The 18,601-nt window shown below is 34.1% G+C and overlaps 1 protein-coding gene across 2 annotated transcripts in view; it reads right to left on the minus strand.

Moving 5' to 3' along the window:
- The window catches only part of LOC150098870 (tetratricopeptide repeat protein 21B-like), a 388,504-nt gene that overhangs the window by 305,094 nt on the left and 64,809 nt on the right, over window positions 1–18,601 (minus strand). For both annotated transcript variants that reach the window (XM_090404953.1, XM_090404951.1), the window contains exon 12: window positions 5,748–5,855. In XM_090404953.1, the coding sequence (XP_090261079.1) occupies window positions 5,748–5,855 (108 nt within the window). The remainder of the gene's footprint in view (window positions 1–5,747; window positions 5,856–18,601) is intronic.

An 18,601-nucleotide genomic window follows, 5' to 3' on the forward strand; every position in this document is an offset into this window, starting at 1 on the left:
GAATTTAGAATTTTCAAGGATTTTTAGTGAACATTCCCAAACATGGGGACATCATATATCCCAAGAAATCAGATAAACATAGCACTATAGAAAACCTTCCCATTCCAAAAAGAGCTTTGTTTTTTTTAGAATGCTGAGACATCTCTAGATGCAATAAATGCACATTACATTATATGACCAACATAAAAACATTATGACAGAAAACCTTGCTTTTAGCTGCCCAAGAAAGAAAATATCTTCTTGAGTAATACAAAATGTAAGACCAGGTAAGGTCAGTAAGGTGGGTTCTCTTTTGGTGTAAAGAATCTCTTCTTTATTTGGTTCTGTTGTAATCCAAAAAGAAGAGAGTAGAAAAGCTTTTGCTTCTTCAGGTAAAGTATCTTTATTATAAATATATTAATTAAAAATAAAAAAGAACTACATGTAAATTGCTAATCCAAAAGATTTTTTAACAGTAACATGAAGTGAATTATGTAAACTTAAACATGTATATTTGAAGCCAAAAATGAAAAAGGAATAAAATGGGTAAACAAAGATGATGAATTAAATGGACTACAGATTTTGAAAGATTAAGAATTAAAATTGTGAAACTAACAAATTTTGAAAACTCATCATCATCATCATCAAATTCCTGCCATGTACCCTCAAGGCGTGTACAGGATATGATAGTACTACAAGAAAAATTTGCATCATTACTAAATTCTTTCTACAATTTTTCTCCAAATCAGTCTGTCACCTGTCAAGACTCCAACATTATCAGATCTCATATTTCTATCTTCTAAGGCACTTTTTTTTTTTCAAGGAAGGCAACGGGAAACCACCTTGCATCATTACCTCCCTAATAATCAGCTGCAACCCTCTCAAAGAGAGGAAGCCACAGGATCAAGGCACTTTTTACCATATCAATCCAGCTTTGTCTTGGTCTTCTTCTGGGTCCGTTTCCTGCCAATCTGGCAGAGAACACTTGTTTTGCTAATCTTTTCTCACCCATTTTGTTTAAGTGACCTGAGATTAGCTCTGTTAATGCATTCCTGGATGCTGACAATGTCAAGTTCTTTCCTAATATCCTCATGTTAAATATGATATTGCCATTGATGCCATCTGTTCATTCCCCTAATCTTTTTTTTCAGGACTCTCATATCTGCGGTCTCTAGTCTTTGATCAAGTGTTTTACTTCTGACCCAGCTCTCAGATACATAAGTTAAAATTGGTTTGAACACCATCTTGTATACAGCTAATTTAGTGTTTTGACTAATTTTTGTCTTATTCAATATAAATTTATTCAGTTGACTTCCTACCATACCAGCTTTGTAGATTCTGTTGTCTATTTACATATTTAATTTGCCATCTTCACTAAAAATTGTGTGTAAGTAGCTGAAATATTTTACTTGTTCTATAGGTTCTCCATTCAAAATGCAGTTGATATTTTTAATGATTCTGTCTATTTTCATTATCTTTGTCTTGTTATTGCTGACCTTCATACCATATCTATTACAAGTTATTCAGTTATTAAGTTTAGTCAGGGAATCTTGCAGACTTCTAGCAGGTTTATTTACGTAGAGGTATAACATCGTCCACATAAAACAAAAAGCTGAGATTAACATCTGCAATTTTGATATCGGGTTTAACAGCACTTTCCTTCATAATGCGATCCATATAGATAATGAATAATAGAGGGGATAATGTACATCCATGTCTGATACCAGATTTAACATTAAACAATCTTCCTGTACTTACAACTCAAATAAAGACTAAGTATTGATATAATGATATAATGGTTGATATAATGCCCCATTGACACCATATAACTGTAGCACATTGAATAGCTTCTCTCTCTCTTGGCACCTTGCCATATGCCTTTTCCAGATCTACAAAACGTAAATAGAGATCTTTGTTATATTTCCATGATTTCTTGACTATTTGTTGTAAAGTGAAGATCTGATCCTGAGAATCTCTATTTGATATGAATCCTGCTTGTTCTTCACCAAACTTATCCTCCACAATCCTTCACAATCATTTCTCAAGTATACTTGCATAAATCTTACCAGGAACATTCAGTAATGAAATATCTCTATAATTTTCACATTCAGTTTTATTTCCCATGTTATATATGGATACTATGAGAGCTCTACTCCAATCATCTGGAATTCGTCCCTCTGTCCAGGCCTTCTGAATTATGCAGTGCAGCCAATGTAAGACTTTTATACCTCCATACTCGAGCATTTCTGGTTGAATATCATTCTACTCCAGCCTTTCCACATTTCAGGCCTTTGATGGCTTTTTCTACATCAAGTATGGATATGTATTCCTGACTCCATGCCTGATGAGTGTTTTTTTACCATGTGCTATCACTGCTTGTTTCATTTAGCAATTACTCCATACTTTAAGGATATCTTTTTCTCCAGTTTTCATGTCACCTTTATCACCTCTAATTCCTTTTACAGCACTCTTTCCTCCATTTCTCAGCTTCTTTAACAACCTCCAGAATATCTTTCCACCTTCTTGATATTTATTTTCTATGTTCTTATCAAAGTCTTCCTATGACTTTTATTTGGCTAGTTTTACACAGTGTTTAGCTTTCTTACATTATTCTCTGTATTCTCTAAGGGCACAAGCTGACTTATTTGCCAGGAATTTTTTATATGCTTTCATCTTTTACTTCCTGGGTCCACCATGGAGTTCTGATTTTTCTATCCTTGCAGACAACCTCACCACTTGCCTCTCTGGGTGAATCATTAAGTGTTTTCTTCAGAGCTTCCTACTGAATCTCCAAGGTTTGGTTCCTGTTCTCAAACTCTTTCATTTTTTCTTGAATCATGTTTGTGTATTTTAGTGTACAATTCATATCTAAGAGCTGCCCAACTTTTATTTGCTTTAAAACTTTCTTATATGTTCTTCTTTTCAATTTTATCCTGCTCAAGACTAAATAGTGATCACTTCCAATTTCAAATCCTCTGTACACTCTGGTGTCCTGCACCAGGGAGAAAACCACTATCGACAATAACGTAGTCAATGAGACTTTTCTTATTCCTTGCCTCTTCTCTCCATGTGAATTTTGCACATTTTTATGTTGGAACATTGTGTTAGTGATAACCAGTCCATGTCCTGAGCAGAAATCCAACAGGTGTTTGCAATTATTATTAGCTTTGCTCTTTTCTCCAAATTTTCCAAAAATATTTTTGTATGTCTGACAATCACTTCCTACTCTGCAATTTAGATCCCCCAATAAGGACCATCTTTTCATTTTTCATTGTGTCAGTTGCTTTCTCTAATACCTCAAAAAATTCCACCATTCTACCTTATTAGAACCTTCTGTTTGTGCCTATGGTCCCACAGAAGGTTCTAATAAGGTAGAATGGTGAAATTTTATAAATTGAGACTGGCTGCCATTCAAGAAGATTAGCCTTGTATTTAGTGTTGAATACTACACTACTCATTTTTCTTTGATTTTGAAAACTTAAAATTAAAAAACACAAAAGGAACAAAAAAGAACAAAAACTAGTAAAGTACATACAGGACCAGTAGCACGACAATGTGCTGGCCATTTTGTAGGAATCATCATCATTAGATGATATGCAGTGTAAAACTGACTATCTGATACTTTTGCACTGATGACGATTTCCATGAAACCGACAACACAATATCATCTCTTGATGATGACCTGACAATGATTCCCATGTTGCTGGTCCTGTATATACGTTACTGGTTTTTGTTCTTTTTGTTTCTTTTGTGTTCTTTAATTTTAAGTTTTTAAAACTTAGTAATTCCATAATTTTAATTCTTAATCTTTCAAAATTTATAGTCCATTTCATTCCTCATCTTCTTTGCTACCAGTTTTATTCATGTTTTATTTTCAACTATTGAATATACATACTGAAGTTCACATAATTCAGCTTCATTCTCAACACGGTTTTTGAATTTTGGCTCCAAATATCTTGTCATTCCTATCTTCTAACAATATACTAAGGTGTATGCCTTTTAAATTACTCTTTTAATATAAATCAAAATTTTATATTAGATCTAATTTAGCCTTTGTTAGTGAGAGAAGTAGCTCCATCACCTAATATGCTTTGCTATTTTCTGGATATTGTTTAAATTAGAAGTGACATGAAATACAATTTCATATAGGAAATATAAAATTTTATATAGGAAATATAAAATTTCCCATCCAGACTATAATAGATAATAGAATTTCCCATTGCATTTATATAATGTTGTAAGCATTGTTATTATTTATAAACACAAACAAAATTTAATTTTTTCATTTTTTCCTTGGGGGTGCTGCAGTGTCGCAGTGCTTAAGTACAGGCTGCCACTGCTAATGACTTCACATCACTTGTCTTAGTATCTCGTGTTATCTTAATCTTTATATTATGTTATGTTATCTTTAATTTACAGTATAACCAAGTGGAAAAACTTTCAACAACTATCTCTAATCCAGAGTATTTTAATAAGGTGTGACACCTTTTGGCTACTCATATATGAAAATATGGCTTCTGCATTACTTCAACCTTAGTATCAACTCTGGGTCTGATTCCCACTGATGAGACCTCAATAAATGCATGTCTGCAAGGAGAAGGCAAGTAATGTGAAGTCATTAGCTTCTTTGTTGAGTTGAGTTTGCTTACACTTGGATAAAAGATTAAACCAAGAATATAATTTCTTGGTATCTTTAATTTATAGTGGAGATAGTGTACACTCATGTCATACACTTGATTTTACACCAAACTATCTTCCTTCCTGTACCTACTTCAATTCTAATTGGAAACTTGCATTTTAAATAAAGACTATGTTCTGCTCTGCATTGATGTCCCATTTACACCATTATAATTGTAGTTTTTTGAACAGCTTTTCTCTTGAGACCTTGTCACATGCCTTTTCCAGATTTTCTTCTTCTCTTCTAAGACGGGTTGAGTCTTCCATTAAGCAGGATCTTCCAGTCTTCTCTATTCCTTGTTTTCGAAAAAGTTCATTATAAGTTCTACATCCTGAAATGTTCTTTATTGATTTCAGCCAGGTGATTCTTAGTCTCCCAGGTCTTCGTTTTTCAGTTGTAAAAGTATTTATTAGGATGTTAGGTAGTCTGTCTGTGTCCATGCATGCAGCGTGGCTGAACCATCTGTTGTTGTTTTCTAATTTTTTCTAATACTGTATTCGTATATAATAATTCTTGTCTAACTGTGCTATTTGTTTTCTTTTCTATCAAACTTGTTTTATTTATTTTTCTTAACCATTTCATTTCAAATGCCAACAGTTTTTTCTCCTCTCTTTTCTTAACTGTCCATACTTCTGCTCCATATATAACTGTTGGTATAATATTGATTCGTATAATTTGATTTTGGCTTGTTTTAGATATCCTGTTTGTTTTCCAGATTTTCTGTAATTTTCCCATGGTGGTCCATCCTATGATAAAATGAAAATCTGTTCCTGACAACTCGTATTTGGTTAGAATACAATTTGTTCTTTTCCAACTTTCTCAACCTCTAAATTCTTTCCTAGAATACACCACAGATAAATTCCTTTGTATTTCTCACAATTCAGTTTTATTTTCCCTCGTTACAGATGGGTACTATAACTACTCTCTTTCAATCATCTGGAATTTGACTATTTCTTCTGAATTATACAGTGCAACATACACACACACAATTAATAACATCTTATAATAACATAATTAACATCTTAAAAGTGAATTAGTATTTATTCTTTTATTATATATTAACAAAAAAAAATAAATAAGTAAAGCAAACCTCAAAAGCAGTAAAATGTACATCAGTGCATTCATTTAAGTAACCCATAACTTCATCTGGTCTTCTACCTTGTTTCTGTGCCAACATTCCACAAAGGAAAAGTAATTCCTGAAAGATATAAAGAGTAAAGGATGCTGATTTATGAATGACAGTGATTTTTCAGAGAAACAAATAAAATAAATAAATTTTATTTATTTTATTTGTTAATATGCAAATTCAAAACTAAAATTCAAAACTTTATAACATGAAACAATAAAAAACACCTATAATAATATTATTTAATGAGCTCATACTTGACTAATGAAAAGGAAAAAAAATATTAAAAATTCAGCAATAAACTCATTACATATGACATAAATGTAAGGTGAAAAGTAATGCCTGATGTCTCATAAATCGTAAATTTTGTACCTATTATTGTCAAAAATTTTAACGTAAATTTTTTTAACTTTCTTTTCAATAAAACAAATTTTTTTTTTTAAATTTCATCATGTTATGCCATAATGAAATCTCATCATACAACAATATGAGGTTTTATAATGGCTGTTGCATCTCCCAGTTAAACAAGGTCCCTGCTGTGAATCAGGGCAAACAGTGAAAAGTCAGCTACTGGAACAAACTCAATGTCAGAATTCATAATAATAATATAATAAATCTTAAAAATGAACTGTTTTTTCTTATATAAAGATACAGAAAAATATGAACAAATAAATAAATGATTATTTATTTTTTTTTTAATTTATTAAACGAATCACTAGTGTCAGCTACTCGAACAAACCTACAACTCAATAAGTAGAAGAAGAAGAAAAAACTCAATATCAGAAGAACTAAGAATAAGAACCATCAACATAAAATGTATCAATGGAAAGGAAATCAAACTTGCAGAAAAACTGAAAAAAGTACCACATGGAAATAATTGGCATTATTGAGACAAAAGGATACAAAATAAGTGAAATCCTACTAAATAATAAGTACAGGATGTTATGTTCAGGCAATAATGATCAAGGAAGGATATTTTCCTTCCTTGAGTATGACAGCATTCAACACACCAAGCATGAAGATAAACCTGTTGATTAATAACTTAACACATATAAAACCAACAGTAATAACCAGCAGTAAGTTATTACTGTTGGTTTTATATGTGTTAAGTTATTAATTTTAATTATGTCACAATACCTCTAAAGATTAAACCTGTTGACTGGAAGTTCAAGTAAAGTTATGTGGATTGGTTGACTAGGAGTTTATTGGAACAAGGACAGCAAAGGTCATACTGCACCAAATGAAATGTTATGAGGGCATATTTCAAAATGTTGAAATGAACGAAACTTATTTGTACTTATAGTCCCACAGAAGGTTCTCCTAAGAAAGAAGTAGAGGAATTTTTCAAGTCATTAGAGCATGAAGCTAATATAAAGAAAATGGAAAAAGTTGTCCTTGTTAGAGAGCTAACAACAGAGAAATGAATCCCAACAAGCAAATGGAAATATTTAGGAAAATTTGGAGAAAAAGGGCAAGGCTAATAATACAGGCATCCTCCAGTCATGTGACACATTAGGTTCTACACACTTGTCTATTTATAGCAAATTTTGTCACAAAGAAAAGCAATGATTTATTTAGTTTTTAACTTGTAGATGCAAGCAATGAATTAATAACATTTTTAAGCACTCATATCTGTGCATAAATGATATAAATAAATCATTTATTTACATCAAATACACAAACTAAAAATTTTAGATAATTTTCACAAACAAAAAAGTTATTCTGAATAGCTTAGTTTAATAGAATCGTCAATCTACTCCATTAAAAGTTTTTCCAATTCAACAATAAGATTGTCATGTTTATGGATAATTTTCACTTCACTAAGAAATAAGAACTTTATCTTTGTTTTTAACAACTATAACGACAGTAATGTGAAATAAGTTTAGCCTACAGTCTATCTCTGTGTTCAATAAATCATCGTCATTAAATTTAATAATTTTAATCTTACTATCTAATGTAACAGGTTTATGCATCTTCTTTTTGCTAAAAGCAACAGCACAATTACTTTAAATTTTATCTGGCATTATTAACAACAATAAGAACTTTATCTTTGTTTTTAACAACTATAACGACAGTAATGTGAAATAAGTTTAGCCTACAGTCTATCTCTGTGTTCAATAAATCATCATCATTAAATTTAATAATTTTAATCTTACTATCTAATGTATAATAATATAAAGTTATAAACAGTTTATAATTCATAGTGAAATATCAAAACACAGAAAGATGTAGTGATCAATGACAAGATTAACAAACAGTTCATGAAAACTACACATCGGTTGTTTCATGGGAGTGTCATGTTGCAAAAGTTGTCACATAACGAAATGCAGCATCATATAAATGGGCACTGATCATAATTAAAATGCACTGTATGAGTGAGTGTAGCATCTTATAAATGTGCATTGGTCATAACTGAAAAGTACTGCATCAACAGATCATTGTAAAGCAAAGCATCATGAGATGGGTATTACTGTAATGGTAAGTACCTGCAGGATTTATGCCAAGGATATGGACTAGTCATTACTAATACCATATTCCAACATAAAGATGTGCACAAGTTCATGTGGAGAGAAGACACAAAAAATATGAAAGGCCTAAGTGACAATGTTATGGTTGACAGTGATATTATCTTCATGCTGGGGCAAGCTACAAGAGTATACAGAGAATTCAAACTGGAAGTGATCATCTCTTAGTTTTAAGTAGGATAAAAAATGAATATCACATTGAAAAGAATAATATGTAAGAAAGTTTACATGAAAACTGAAGATAAGGATATTCTAGATGTATGCAGTAGTTACTTTGAAAGACTTAAATGCAACAAGCAGTGACAGAACAGTAGTAGAAAATATTCAAGAGGAATGTAAACAGGAAGATCAATACTTGAGGTAGAAAAACTATCAAAAGCCTGAAATGAATGAAAAGTATAAAAGTTGGCTATACTGCATAATTCAGAGGTCTTGATCAGAAGGTCAAATTCCAGATGATTGGAGTAAAGCTCTCATAGTTCCCATCTATAAAAAAGGGGAATAAAGCTGAATGTATCATGTTGGAGGCTTAATGGGTTGTATACAGCTCTCAGAAATAAATTTAGTTTAATCCTTTACCCAAGTGTAAGCAAACAAAGTTTGCTCCTGCAGTATCTTCAGGACTGAGGCAACTCACCTTCCCCTGGCACTATCCATCTCAACCATCCAAACTATACACTATTTAACTCCTTTCGACCCAAGGGTGGTGTGTGCGCATATATCTGCTCTGACATACCCTGCCAGAGAGCACCTAACCTAGTATCACCCAACTTTAACCTTCTTTGGCTAAAAATATCACTCCCCCACTCAGTCAAATTCATCTGCTGTCTCTATTGCTCTCCTAATACCACCAACCACTCTGAGCTCTTTAATTTCCTCTCCTCAAAAGTTGATTTCCTCCAGGCCCACTCTCCTAATAGTGAAATCATCCTCCTAGGTGATTTTAATGTCCATAACACCAACTGGTTTTCCTCTTCCAATTGTACAGATCCTGCAGGCAGAGATGCTGATCTGTACAATTTGCCATCACCAATGACCTTACACAAATTGTTCACAAGCCGACCAGAATACCAGATAACCCAAATCACTCCCCAAATACACTAAATCTCTTCCTTATCAATGACCCTTCCAAATATACAGTGAATGTAATGAGCCCCCTGGGTAATTATGACTACAACCTAGTGCTCATCTCCTGCCCATGCAACAATGCTTACACAGTCACACATGCACAAGAGTAGTTTGGCATTATAACAGTGCTAAATGGGACAGCCTTCGAGAGTACTATGCTTAACTCCCATGGTTGGACTATTGTTTGCAGTCTTCCAATCCAAACATATGCACCGAACATATCACCAAGTAATCCTTACTGGCATGATAACATATACTTCTCTGAACTGCCGTCCCCTATCCAAACCCTGGTTCTCCAAAAGATGTGACAAGGCTGTACAAATGAAAAATTCAGGCAAAGCACAACTGGCTAAAAATTAAGAACTCCATCCTCCTTCAGTGCCTATACTGAAACCCGAAACAGATGCAAAAAAATTATCAATGATTCCGAGACAGAATTTGAACAGGCAAAAAGTAGGAAACTTGCAGCCTGCCCTAGTGGCAGCAACCTTTTGGTCTCTTGTCAAAGCAATTGGTCGCAACTTTTGCCCTACACTACTCCCACCCCTATGATAACCAGATGGCTCAATTGCAACATCACCCACAGAAAAAGCTAATCTCCTGGCTTCACACTTTGCCTCCAATGCACGCATAACTGACAATGACAAATGCCCCCAGTCATTCCAACTGCCCAACATACAATGCTCCCTGTATCCTTTTTCCAGAAAGAGATCATAAATCTGTTGTCAAAATTAGACACAAAAAAAGCTCCTGGCCCTGATGGCATTTCTCCAATTGTCCTGAAGGTCTGTGCAGCAGAACTGACTCCTATCCTATACCATCTGTACACACTCTCTTACTCCACTGGTATATATCCCAAAGCCTGGAAATTGGCCTATATTCAACACATTCCCAAAAAGGGTGACAAATTATTGCCTTCTAACTACTGCCCTACCTCACTCACCTCAATCCTATCTAAAGTGATGGAGAAAAACCATCAATTCTCAATTCCTACTCTACCTTGAAGGTACTCAGCTATTAAGCGACCACCAGTACAGATTCCGTCAATGCCGATCAACAGGTGACCTGTTCTCATATATCACCCATCTTTGGACATATGCCATAGAAAAATTTGAAGAATCCCAAGTAGTCGCACTTGATATCTCTAAAGCCTTTGACCAGGTCTGACACAAAGGTTTACTAAACAAACTTCCATCATTTGGACTGTCTCAGGACTTCTGCAGATGGATTGCCAGCTTCCTGTCTGGATGCACACTATGTGTAATGGTAGATGGCTCCCTATCCTCCCACTATCCAACTAATGCTGGGGTCCCACAAGGTTCAGTTCTCTCACTGACCCTCTTCCTTCTGTACATCAATGACCTACTTCAGTTGATCTTCAACCCAATACACAGTTTTGCAGATGACAGTACATTGCACTCCTCCCTTTCATTTGATAAACCTTACCCTACATAACTCACTTCAACCCACAGAACATCAACCACAACCTCCCTTAATTCAGACCTCCAAGACATCCTCCAATGGGGCTCAGATAACCTTGTCAACTTCAACGCTAGAAAAACCCAGTTCCGTCTTATTTCCCACAAAAAAAGAACCATTTTCCCCCCAGTATTATTTTTGATAACACTCAAATTCCCAGACAAGATGAAATTTCTCTTCTTGGAATTACCATGACATCAGGCCTCGCCTGGCATAAACACATCAGAACCATTGCATCCTCAGCTTTCAAAAAACTAGGCTTTCTCTTTTGCTCAAGACGTTACTTCACTTCAAAACAGCTGTTAATCTTATACAAATCGCAAATCCGCCCAACTATCGAATACTGTTCCCACATTTGGAGTGGGGCTCCTAAATGTAGGAACTCAAAAACTCCCTCAAAATGCTTGATTCAATACAGAGGAGAGCAATTAGACTGATAAATGATCCATCTGTTACCAACTCACTCCCCCCACTTTCACATAGATGTTTAGTCTCTGCAATTTGTATATTCTACAAATATTTTCATGGAAAATGCTCATCTGAAACAGCATCAACAATTCTCCCACTCTGTACTAAACCCATTGGAACACGTGCAACTACCTTCCAACATCCCTTCACAGTTCACCTTGAAACATACTGAACAAGTTTCTTTTCCTCCTCCTTCATCCCTGCTACTGCTGTACTGTGGAACAGTCTTTCCCCTGATGCATTTTCCAAGGAATACAATATACAGGCTTTTAAATCGAATGTCAACAAGTTTCTCCTTTCCCATCCCAATACCCATATACGATACTAAAGTACTATAGGTTGACCAGCCAACCTCTCGTATATGGGCCCAACATTAATTAAAAAAAAAAAAAAACCTCGTGGTAAAGGTAGACCAAGTTCTCATCGCTACTTGTCTTAGTATCTTCCGTAATTCAAAACACATCTCCTTGCAGACATGTATAATGCTATGCATTAAGGGAAGGGCCACTACCCGGACTGGTTTCGCCCTTTATTGAGATCTCATCAGTGGAAGTCAGACCCAGAGGTGGTGATACTAAGGTGGAAGTAATGGAGAAGTCATATTTACCTATACGAGTTGCCAAAAGGTGTCTCAACTTATTATTAAATTACTCTGGATTTAGAGAAAGCTGTTGGAAGGTTTTTTCCCACTTGGAAAAACTTGGAAAACTTCCAACAGCACTCAGAAAACTTGTATACAGCACTTTTTCTGAGTACTGTATACAATCCATTAAGCCTCCAACATGATGTCCTCAAAGCACTTAAGCCTCAACACAGAAAAGCTGAATGTAAATATTACAGAGAATTTCTCTAATTGCAGAAGTTGGTTGATAGGAGAAAAAGAGGGGATATGATAGAAGCATTAAATTGCTTAAACAATTTTATAAGATTGACTTGGTTAGAGGGACCAGAACAAGGGGATCATCCCTGGAAGATGAATAAAGGTGTGGTCAGTAGGAATATGAGGACTAGATGTTTTTCTTGGAGAGTAGTGAATGAGTAGAATGAGTTGCCAGAGTTTTGCTTTTTCTGTTAATGGGTTCAAGGAGAAGTATGATAGATTGTGGATAGATTGGGTTTCCTATGATGCACGATGAGTCTTTGGACTCCATGGAGGTGGCCATATAATAATAATAATCTATATGGATCACATTATGAAAGAAAGTGGCATTAAACTCGATATTAGAATTGATGATATATTGGAGAATTGGAAACTTAGCTCTTTGCTTTATACAACTGATGTTGTACTCCTAAACAAATGTCCCTAAGATTCTCTAACTAATAACAGATGTAAAAAATTTGACATGAAAATCAGCAATAAAAAAAATAAAAAATTATGCAAATAGGCAGATCATAGAAAACTTGAGCTGCATTCTCAATGAAGAATCTATGGAACAAGTAAAATATTTCAGCTATTTAGGTACAGTTTTTAGTAAAGATGTCGAATTAAACATGGAAATAAACAACAGAACAAGCCAAACTGGTATAGCAGTTCAGTTAAATAAATTTATATGGAATAAGAGAGAAATTAGCCAAAACATCAAACTAGCAGTATACAAGACAGTGTTCAAATTAATTTTAAGTTAAGGATCAGAGAGTTGGGCTTAAAATAAAGCACTTAATCAAAGGTTAGAGACCACAGATATGAGAGTGCTGAGAAAAATTAGGAGCCAGAACAGATGGCATCAATGGCAGAATCATATTAAAATGAAGATAACTGCTAGAAAGGAACATAACATTGTTAGCATTCAAGAATGCATAAGCAGAACTAACATAAGGCATAATATAAGGAATATAACTAATATTCCTCTCCATTCTCTTTAAGTGAAAGTGAATGAGAAAGGAAAAGTAAGCAAAATAGGTGTCTGATGGCAGATAAAAGACCCATAGGAAAACCAAGATCTAATTGGATTGATTCAGTAAGAAATACCTAAGACAGAAATTTTAGATACAACAATATTGGAGTGCTGACAAGTAATAGACTAATCTGGAGGAAAATTGTGGATAGAAGATTATTAGTAATGTAAATTTAGTCATGTAATACTGTCATAGTAGTCTGTATACCCCAAAAGGATACATATCAGAAAATTGATGTCATGATATAAAATAGTTCTGTCTTTTTTATAAACTTCCTGATCACTGTTAGAGCCTCTGTAACTCAGTCAGTATAGATAAAGCCATTTGGTCGGAAAGACCTTCAATTCCTGTCAGTGACATGAGGAATCTTTATCTCTTTTGACAAAAGGTGAGTTAGCCAGTCTCATAGGGAGGTGTGTGTGGGGGGGGGGGTCATCCCCCCCCAGAACAGGAAACCGGCCTAATGAAAACATGTTTCTACAGACATAGGACATCTCCAGGAATAAGGAGTAACCAACCTATTCTGTAGGATTTCAGTTCTGAATGCCTACATGGTAAAATGTGTAGGTTTACGCGTGAGCATAAATTAGGAGAGGATCACTGTTAAAGTTGTTAATGTAGTAGACTGAATTATCCAGTTGTTTTTTGTATGTGTGTGTGTCACAATAGTTAAGACAATCTCTCTGGAATTGTTTAAACATCTGGCTTTTAAGTATTGTCATTACTATTCTCAAAAGATGGTCACTAAAAATTTCTACACACTTAGAGAGACTGTGTGTGTGCACATGCGCAAACATACATGGCAAAGATTATTTATGTTTCCACCTTATAATTTGTCAGATTGACTGAAGTATCACCATGAGTAATAACACCTTTGAAAAATGAGGAGGCAATTATTTGCTACATGTAGACATGAATTAAATGTCATTATTAAAAACTTGCAACAAAAAGTTTATTTTATCATCATCATCATCATCAAAAAAAAGACTATTTCAAATCATGACCAGCCTTTTTTTTTTTTTTTTTTACAAAATTTTGATGCTGTTTACCTCAGATAATGAGTAGACAATCATTATCCTTGGTTAGTAGAAGGCTAAGTCTGATTTATACATTTTCTTTCTTCTGTACAACCAAATTTATTTTTCCACGTTCTAATTCCTCCAAAACATCTCATTTAACAAATTCTGCAAGGATATTCTAAAAGTATTCAAGTTCTGATACAGCATATGCTCTTTTTCTTTCTATATATTGCATATGTAACCTACATATGATGAAAATGTTGCCAACATACCTGAGCTATTTTTTTCTCCTCCCCTCTTTGGTTTTTAGGTAGTTGATATCATTCCAAGACTTATTATTCAAAGAATTCCATGTAAATGTTGTTAAACTGTGGTGAGATTCACATATTTTGTTGTCATGTTGGAAAAATGTTTCATAAAGTCTAATAATGATAATTCTGATAACAACAATCGGATTTCATTTCAGTACATTTTATGAACAAGTTAAAATAAAATGAACAAGTTCATAAAATGAATGATCTACAGATTCCAAGATCATATCCTTAGTTTTTTTTTCAATAAAATCTCAGGAATTTTTTTGAAGCCAGTCCATTCTTCCAATGTATGGGACTAACAGCATCGATAAATATCTTAATAGATTATATTTTAGGGATCTCTGCCAATCATGACTGAATGAGATTACACTTCTGATTTATAAACTTCAACTCTATAAATCCTAAAAATGATTGGATATTTTGAAGGTGGCTTTTGATTTCTTTGGGTCAGCTGCAGAGATTCTCAATAAAATTGGTGATACTGTTATTTGTGGTCCATGTTGGATTAACACTCAAAATGCTGCAGATATTAGTATCCCATAGTAGACCTCATTTTCTGATAGAAGAGATCTGATCCCTGACATTTTTTTTCAGGTATTTCAGGTAAAAATTTTTAAGACGTCTTATCATGTGGACAGGCTTAGATGTTGGACATTATTCATCTCTACTTTTTAACAGTATTATCCCACACCAAAACAATAAATAATGAAAAATATATTAATTTATTAACTTGTTTATATTTCACTGGATTTCAAACAGAATCTTCAGCATCTACAGCTACTTATAATACACAAGCAAAAATGAATACTGCAAACAATTCCAACCGTAACAGAAGAAAGATCTGAAGACCTAATTTGATGCCTTCTAATTCTGTATAAAAAGAAGATTTTATAATCTTCTTAACAGTCACAGAGCACTTCATACATTCTAGGATATGAAACAAGATGAAATCTGTTGAGTGGATCAGAGTTTCTACTTTGAAGAATGGTTTGGGCATGACGATCATAGGTTATTTTTCTTTAGTCATTTTGTCTATCTTTTCAGATGTACCCTGGATATATGAAATAGGAATGATAGTGCTTTGGTCTTGTGTGTTTAGGGAGGAGGAGGGATGGGAAGCAGGTAGTATTTTATCAATTTTGAAGGGACTATAGCCATTGGCCAAAACAATTGTGGCAAAGGTGGTCAAGTTCTGTGTAAGAACTGCATCACTAGAACAAATAGCTCTGGCTCTATGAGTTAGCATTTTGAGGATCCTATACTGTTGGTCTGGAGGATGGCAATTATTTATGCCAGTATCTTCCTGAGTGAGAGAGAGAGAGAGAGAGAGAAGGAGAGAGAGTGTGTTGGCTTTCTATAAATAGAAAAGTTAGGGAACCATTTGAAAGATGTGTAAAATGTGCCATGAAAAGGCAGACAGTTAATTTTTTTCTACACGATATTGTCTGCTTAGATAGTTAAAAAAATAATCTAAAGTATCCTGTGCATGGGACCAAAGGACAAACACATGCAGTGTAGCAAGAATAAAGGTTTGAAAATAGCTGTGCATACCGCATTGTTCTCTAAACGCTCCATATAAAAATTAGCCAAAACAGGAGATATGAAGGAAACCCATTGCAGTACCAAGGATTTTACCTTGTCATGTAAAATAAAATGCATATATCACAAATACGAGTAATTCTAAAATACTGAGGGGGTGGACTTTATTTAATCAATACTAGAACTCATCACATCTTTATTTTTTCTACTGTAGTACTAACAGAAAATATTTGTTCCTCTGTTTCTATCAGACATTTCTCAGGTATCATATATTTTCTCAGGTATCATAAAATTTGTCTTATTTTGGACAAATCACTCTGTGGAGATCAAGAATTGGTGAGCATCAAATATACATCTTTATAAGGCAAAATGAAAAATTCTCTTTATAGGGCAAAAAAAAAGTATTTTTATAAGACAAAATATAAGGTAAAACACTTCAAAATGAAGACTTTGCATCATACTTTGCATCACACTGATGGAAATGAATTACAGGAAGTTAATGAAGATATGGATATAGGGATGACGGTGCACAGAGACTTCAAGTTCAGAGGATAAGTTGAAAAAGTTGGCAAAATAGCTCAAAGGATTACTTGAATGGTGAAAAACACACTAACAAGTAAACATAGGAAAGTTATCGTCTCTCTTTATAAGGCTATGATTCAGCCAGATCTTGACTACTGTGCACAAATTTGGTCACTTGGGTATCTAGGAGATCAGGAGGAAGTAGAGAGGATTCAGAGACAAGTAACCAAGCCGGTTACAGGTCTGTGGAATGCTCCCCATGAGAACAGATAGAAAGGATATGTGAGTTGCAGAGTTAAGTTAACAGGTAGAGGAGAGGAGAGAAGACATGATAGAAACTAAGTTACTAAAGGAATTCTATAAGATTGACACAGAAGAAATTTTTCAATACATAAGGAGGAGTAAAGAACAAAAGGTCACCCGATGGAAGTAAAATCCTTTGGAATTACCTAAAATTGGTCCATAGAAGTCGTTTTAAGTATAAACACTTCTTGAAGGAATGCTCCAAGATGTTGTTACATCACCCTAATTTAAATTATAACAATGGCTATCAATGCTGAAATTTTGGGAGACTCTTATATCTTATGCTTTCTAACTATAATTAAGCCTTTTTTTTTTTTTTTGTTTAATCATATCCCTAGAAGAGTATAATATGATGTTTTTTTTACTTCATTAGTTATATATACTTAAAACATTTATTTCAGTTTATTTTGCATGATTTTTGGTTTCTCTAGCATGTAGTATTTGCTTTAAATTGGCTGAGTGTTAAGTCTATCTGAATGCTTGCTTTTATGCTGAAGATGGACTGTTAGTTTTAGTCTGAAATATTCATAAGATTTTAATTATTGTTAAAGATTTTTTGTTTTGATTGCAGTTAGATATATTTATTTATTATTAACTGTGTTTATGTGTTTACTAGGTAGTTTTCCATTTTGTATGAAGAAAATCCTGCTATCTCTTTATGAGATTGGCTAACTCACCTTCAGCTGAAAAGTTCTTATAAAGGTTTCTCACATTCTAGACATGATTCAAGCCCAGATCTTTACTGGTCAAAGGACAAACGTCACAGTGGTCTTATGTCTGTATTATTATTATTATTATTATTACACACCTCCAGGGAGTCCAAAGACTCATCGAGGGAGGGCACCTGCTCTACAACTCCACTCAATCCACCAACTGATCGCAACTCCACCAATGCCATCTACCGCCGACTACCACAACTAGTATTTCCACAGACAATCACAAACATCCATGCCCATGACGGGATGCGAACCCGCAGCCTTTTGGCTGGAGAGTGCTATTATGGAAGGCACTAAAAGGAAGGATGGAGGAAAGAGGTACAGATTGAAGATTTGGTGCAGGAGTACATTCCAAATACAAGAACAATATGCTATGGTAAAGTGAATATGGAAATTGTTCAGAAGAGAAAAAAATGGTATGAAACAGAAAAATGTATCGTTTTGGAAGCTAAGGAACAGAAAGTTATGAACAAGAAGATTGAGAACACAATTGGAAGCATATCTTGCAGACGAGAAAGCAGGATTTAGGAAAAAGGAAGGATGGAGGAAAGAGGTACAGATTGAAGATTTGGTGCAGGAGTACATTCCAAATACAAGAACAATATGCTATTGTAAAGTGAATATGGAAATTGTTCAGAAGAGAAAAAAATGGTATGAAACAGAAAAATGTATCGTTTTGGAAGCTAAGGAACAGAAAATTATGAACAAGAAGATTGAGAACACAATTGGAAGCATATCTTGCAGACGAGAAAGCAGGATTTAGGAAAGATAGAATACAATTCAACAAATTTTGACAATGCAGTTAATAACAGAGAAAGCTAGGAGAAAAAACAAAAACATATATATCTGCTTTGTTGACTTTCAGAAGGCATTTGACAGTATCGACCAGAAAGTGACATTAGCTGTGCT

This window comes from Typopeltis vanoorti, chromosome 15 (genome assembly GCF_054136105.1).
Source record: "Typopeltis vanoorti isolate ZY-2024b chromosome 15, IOZ_Tvanoo_1.0, whole genome shotgun sequence".
Classification (NCBI taxonomy): Eukaryota; Metazoa; Arthropoda; class Arachnida; order Uropygi; family Thelyphonidae; genus Typopeltis; species Typopeltis vanoorti.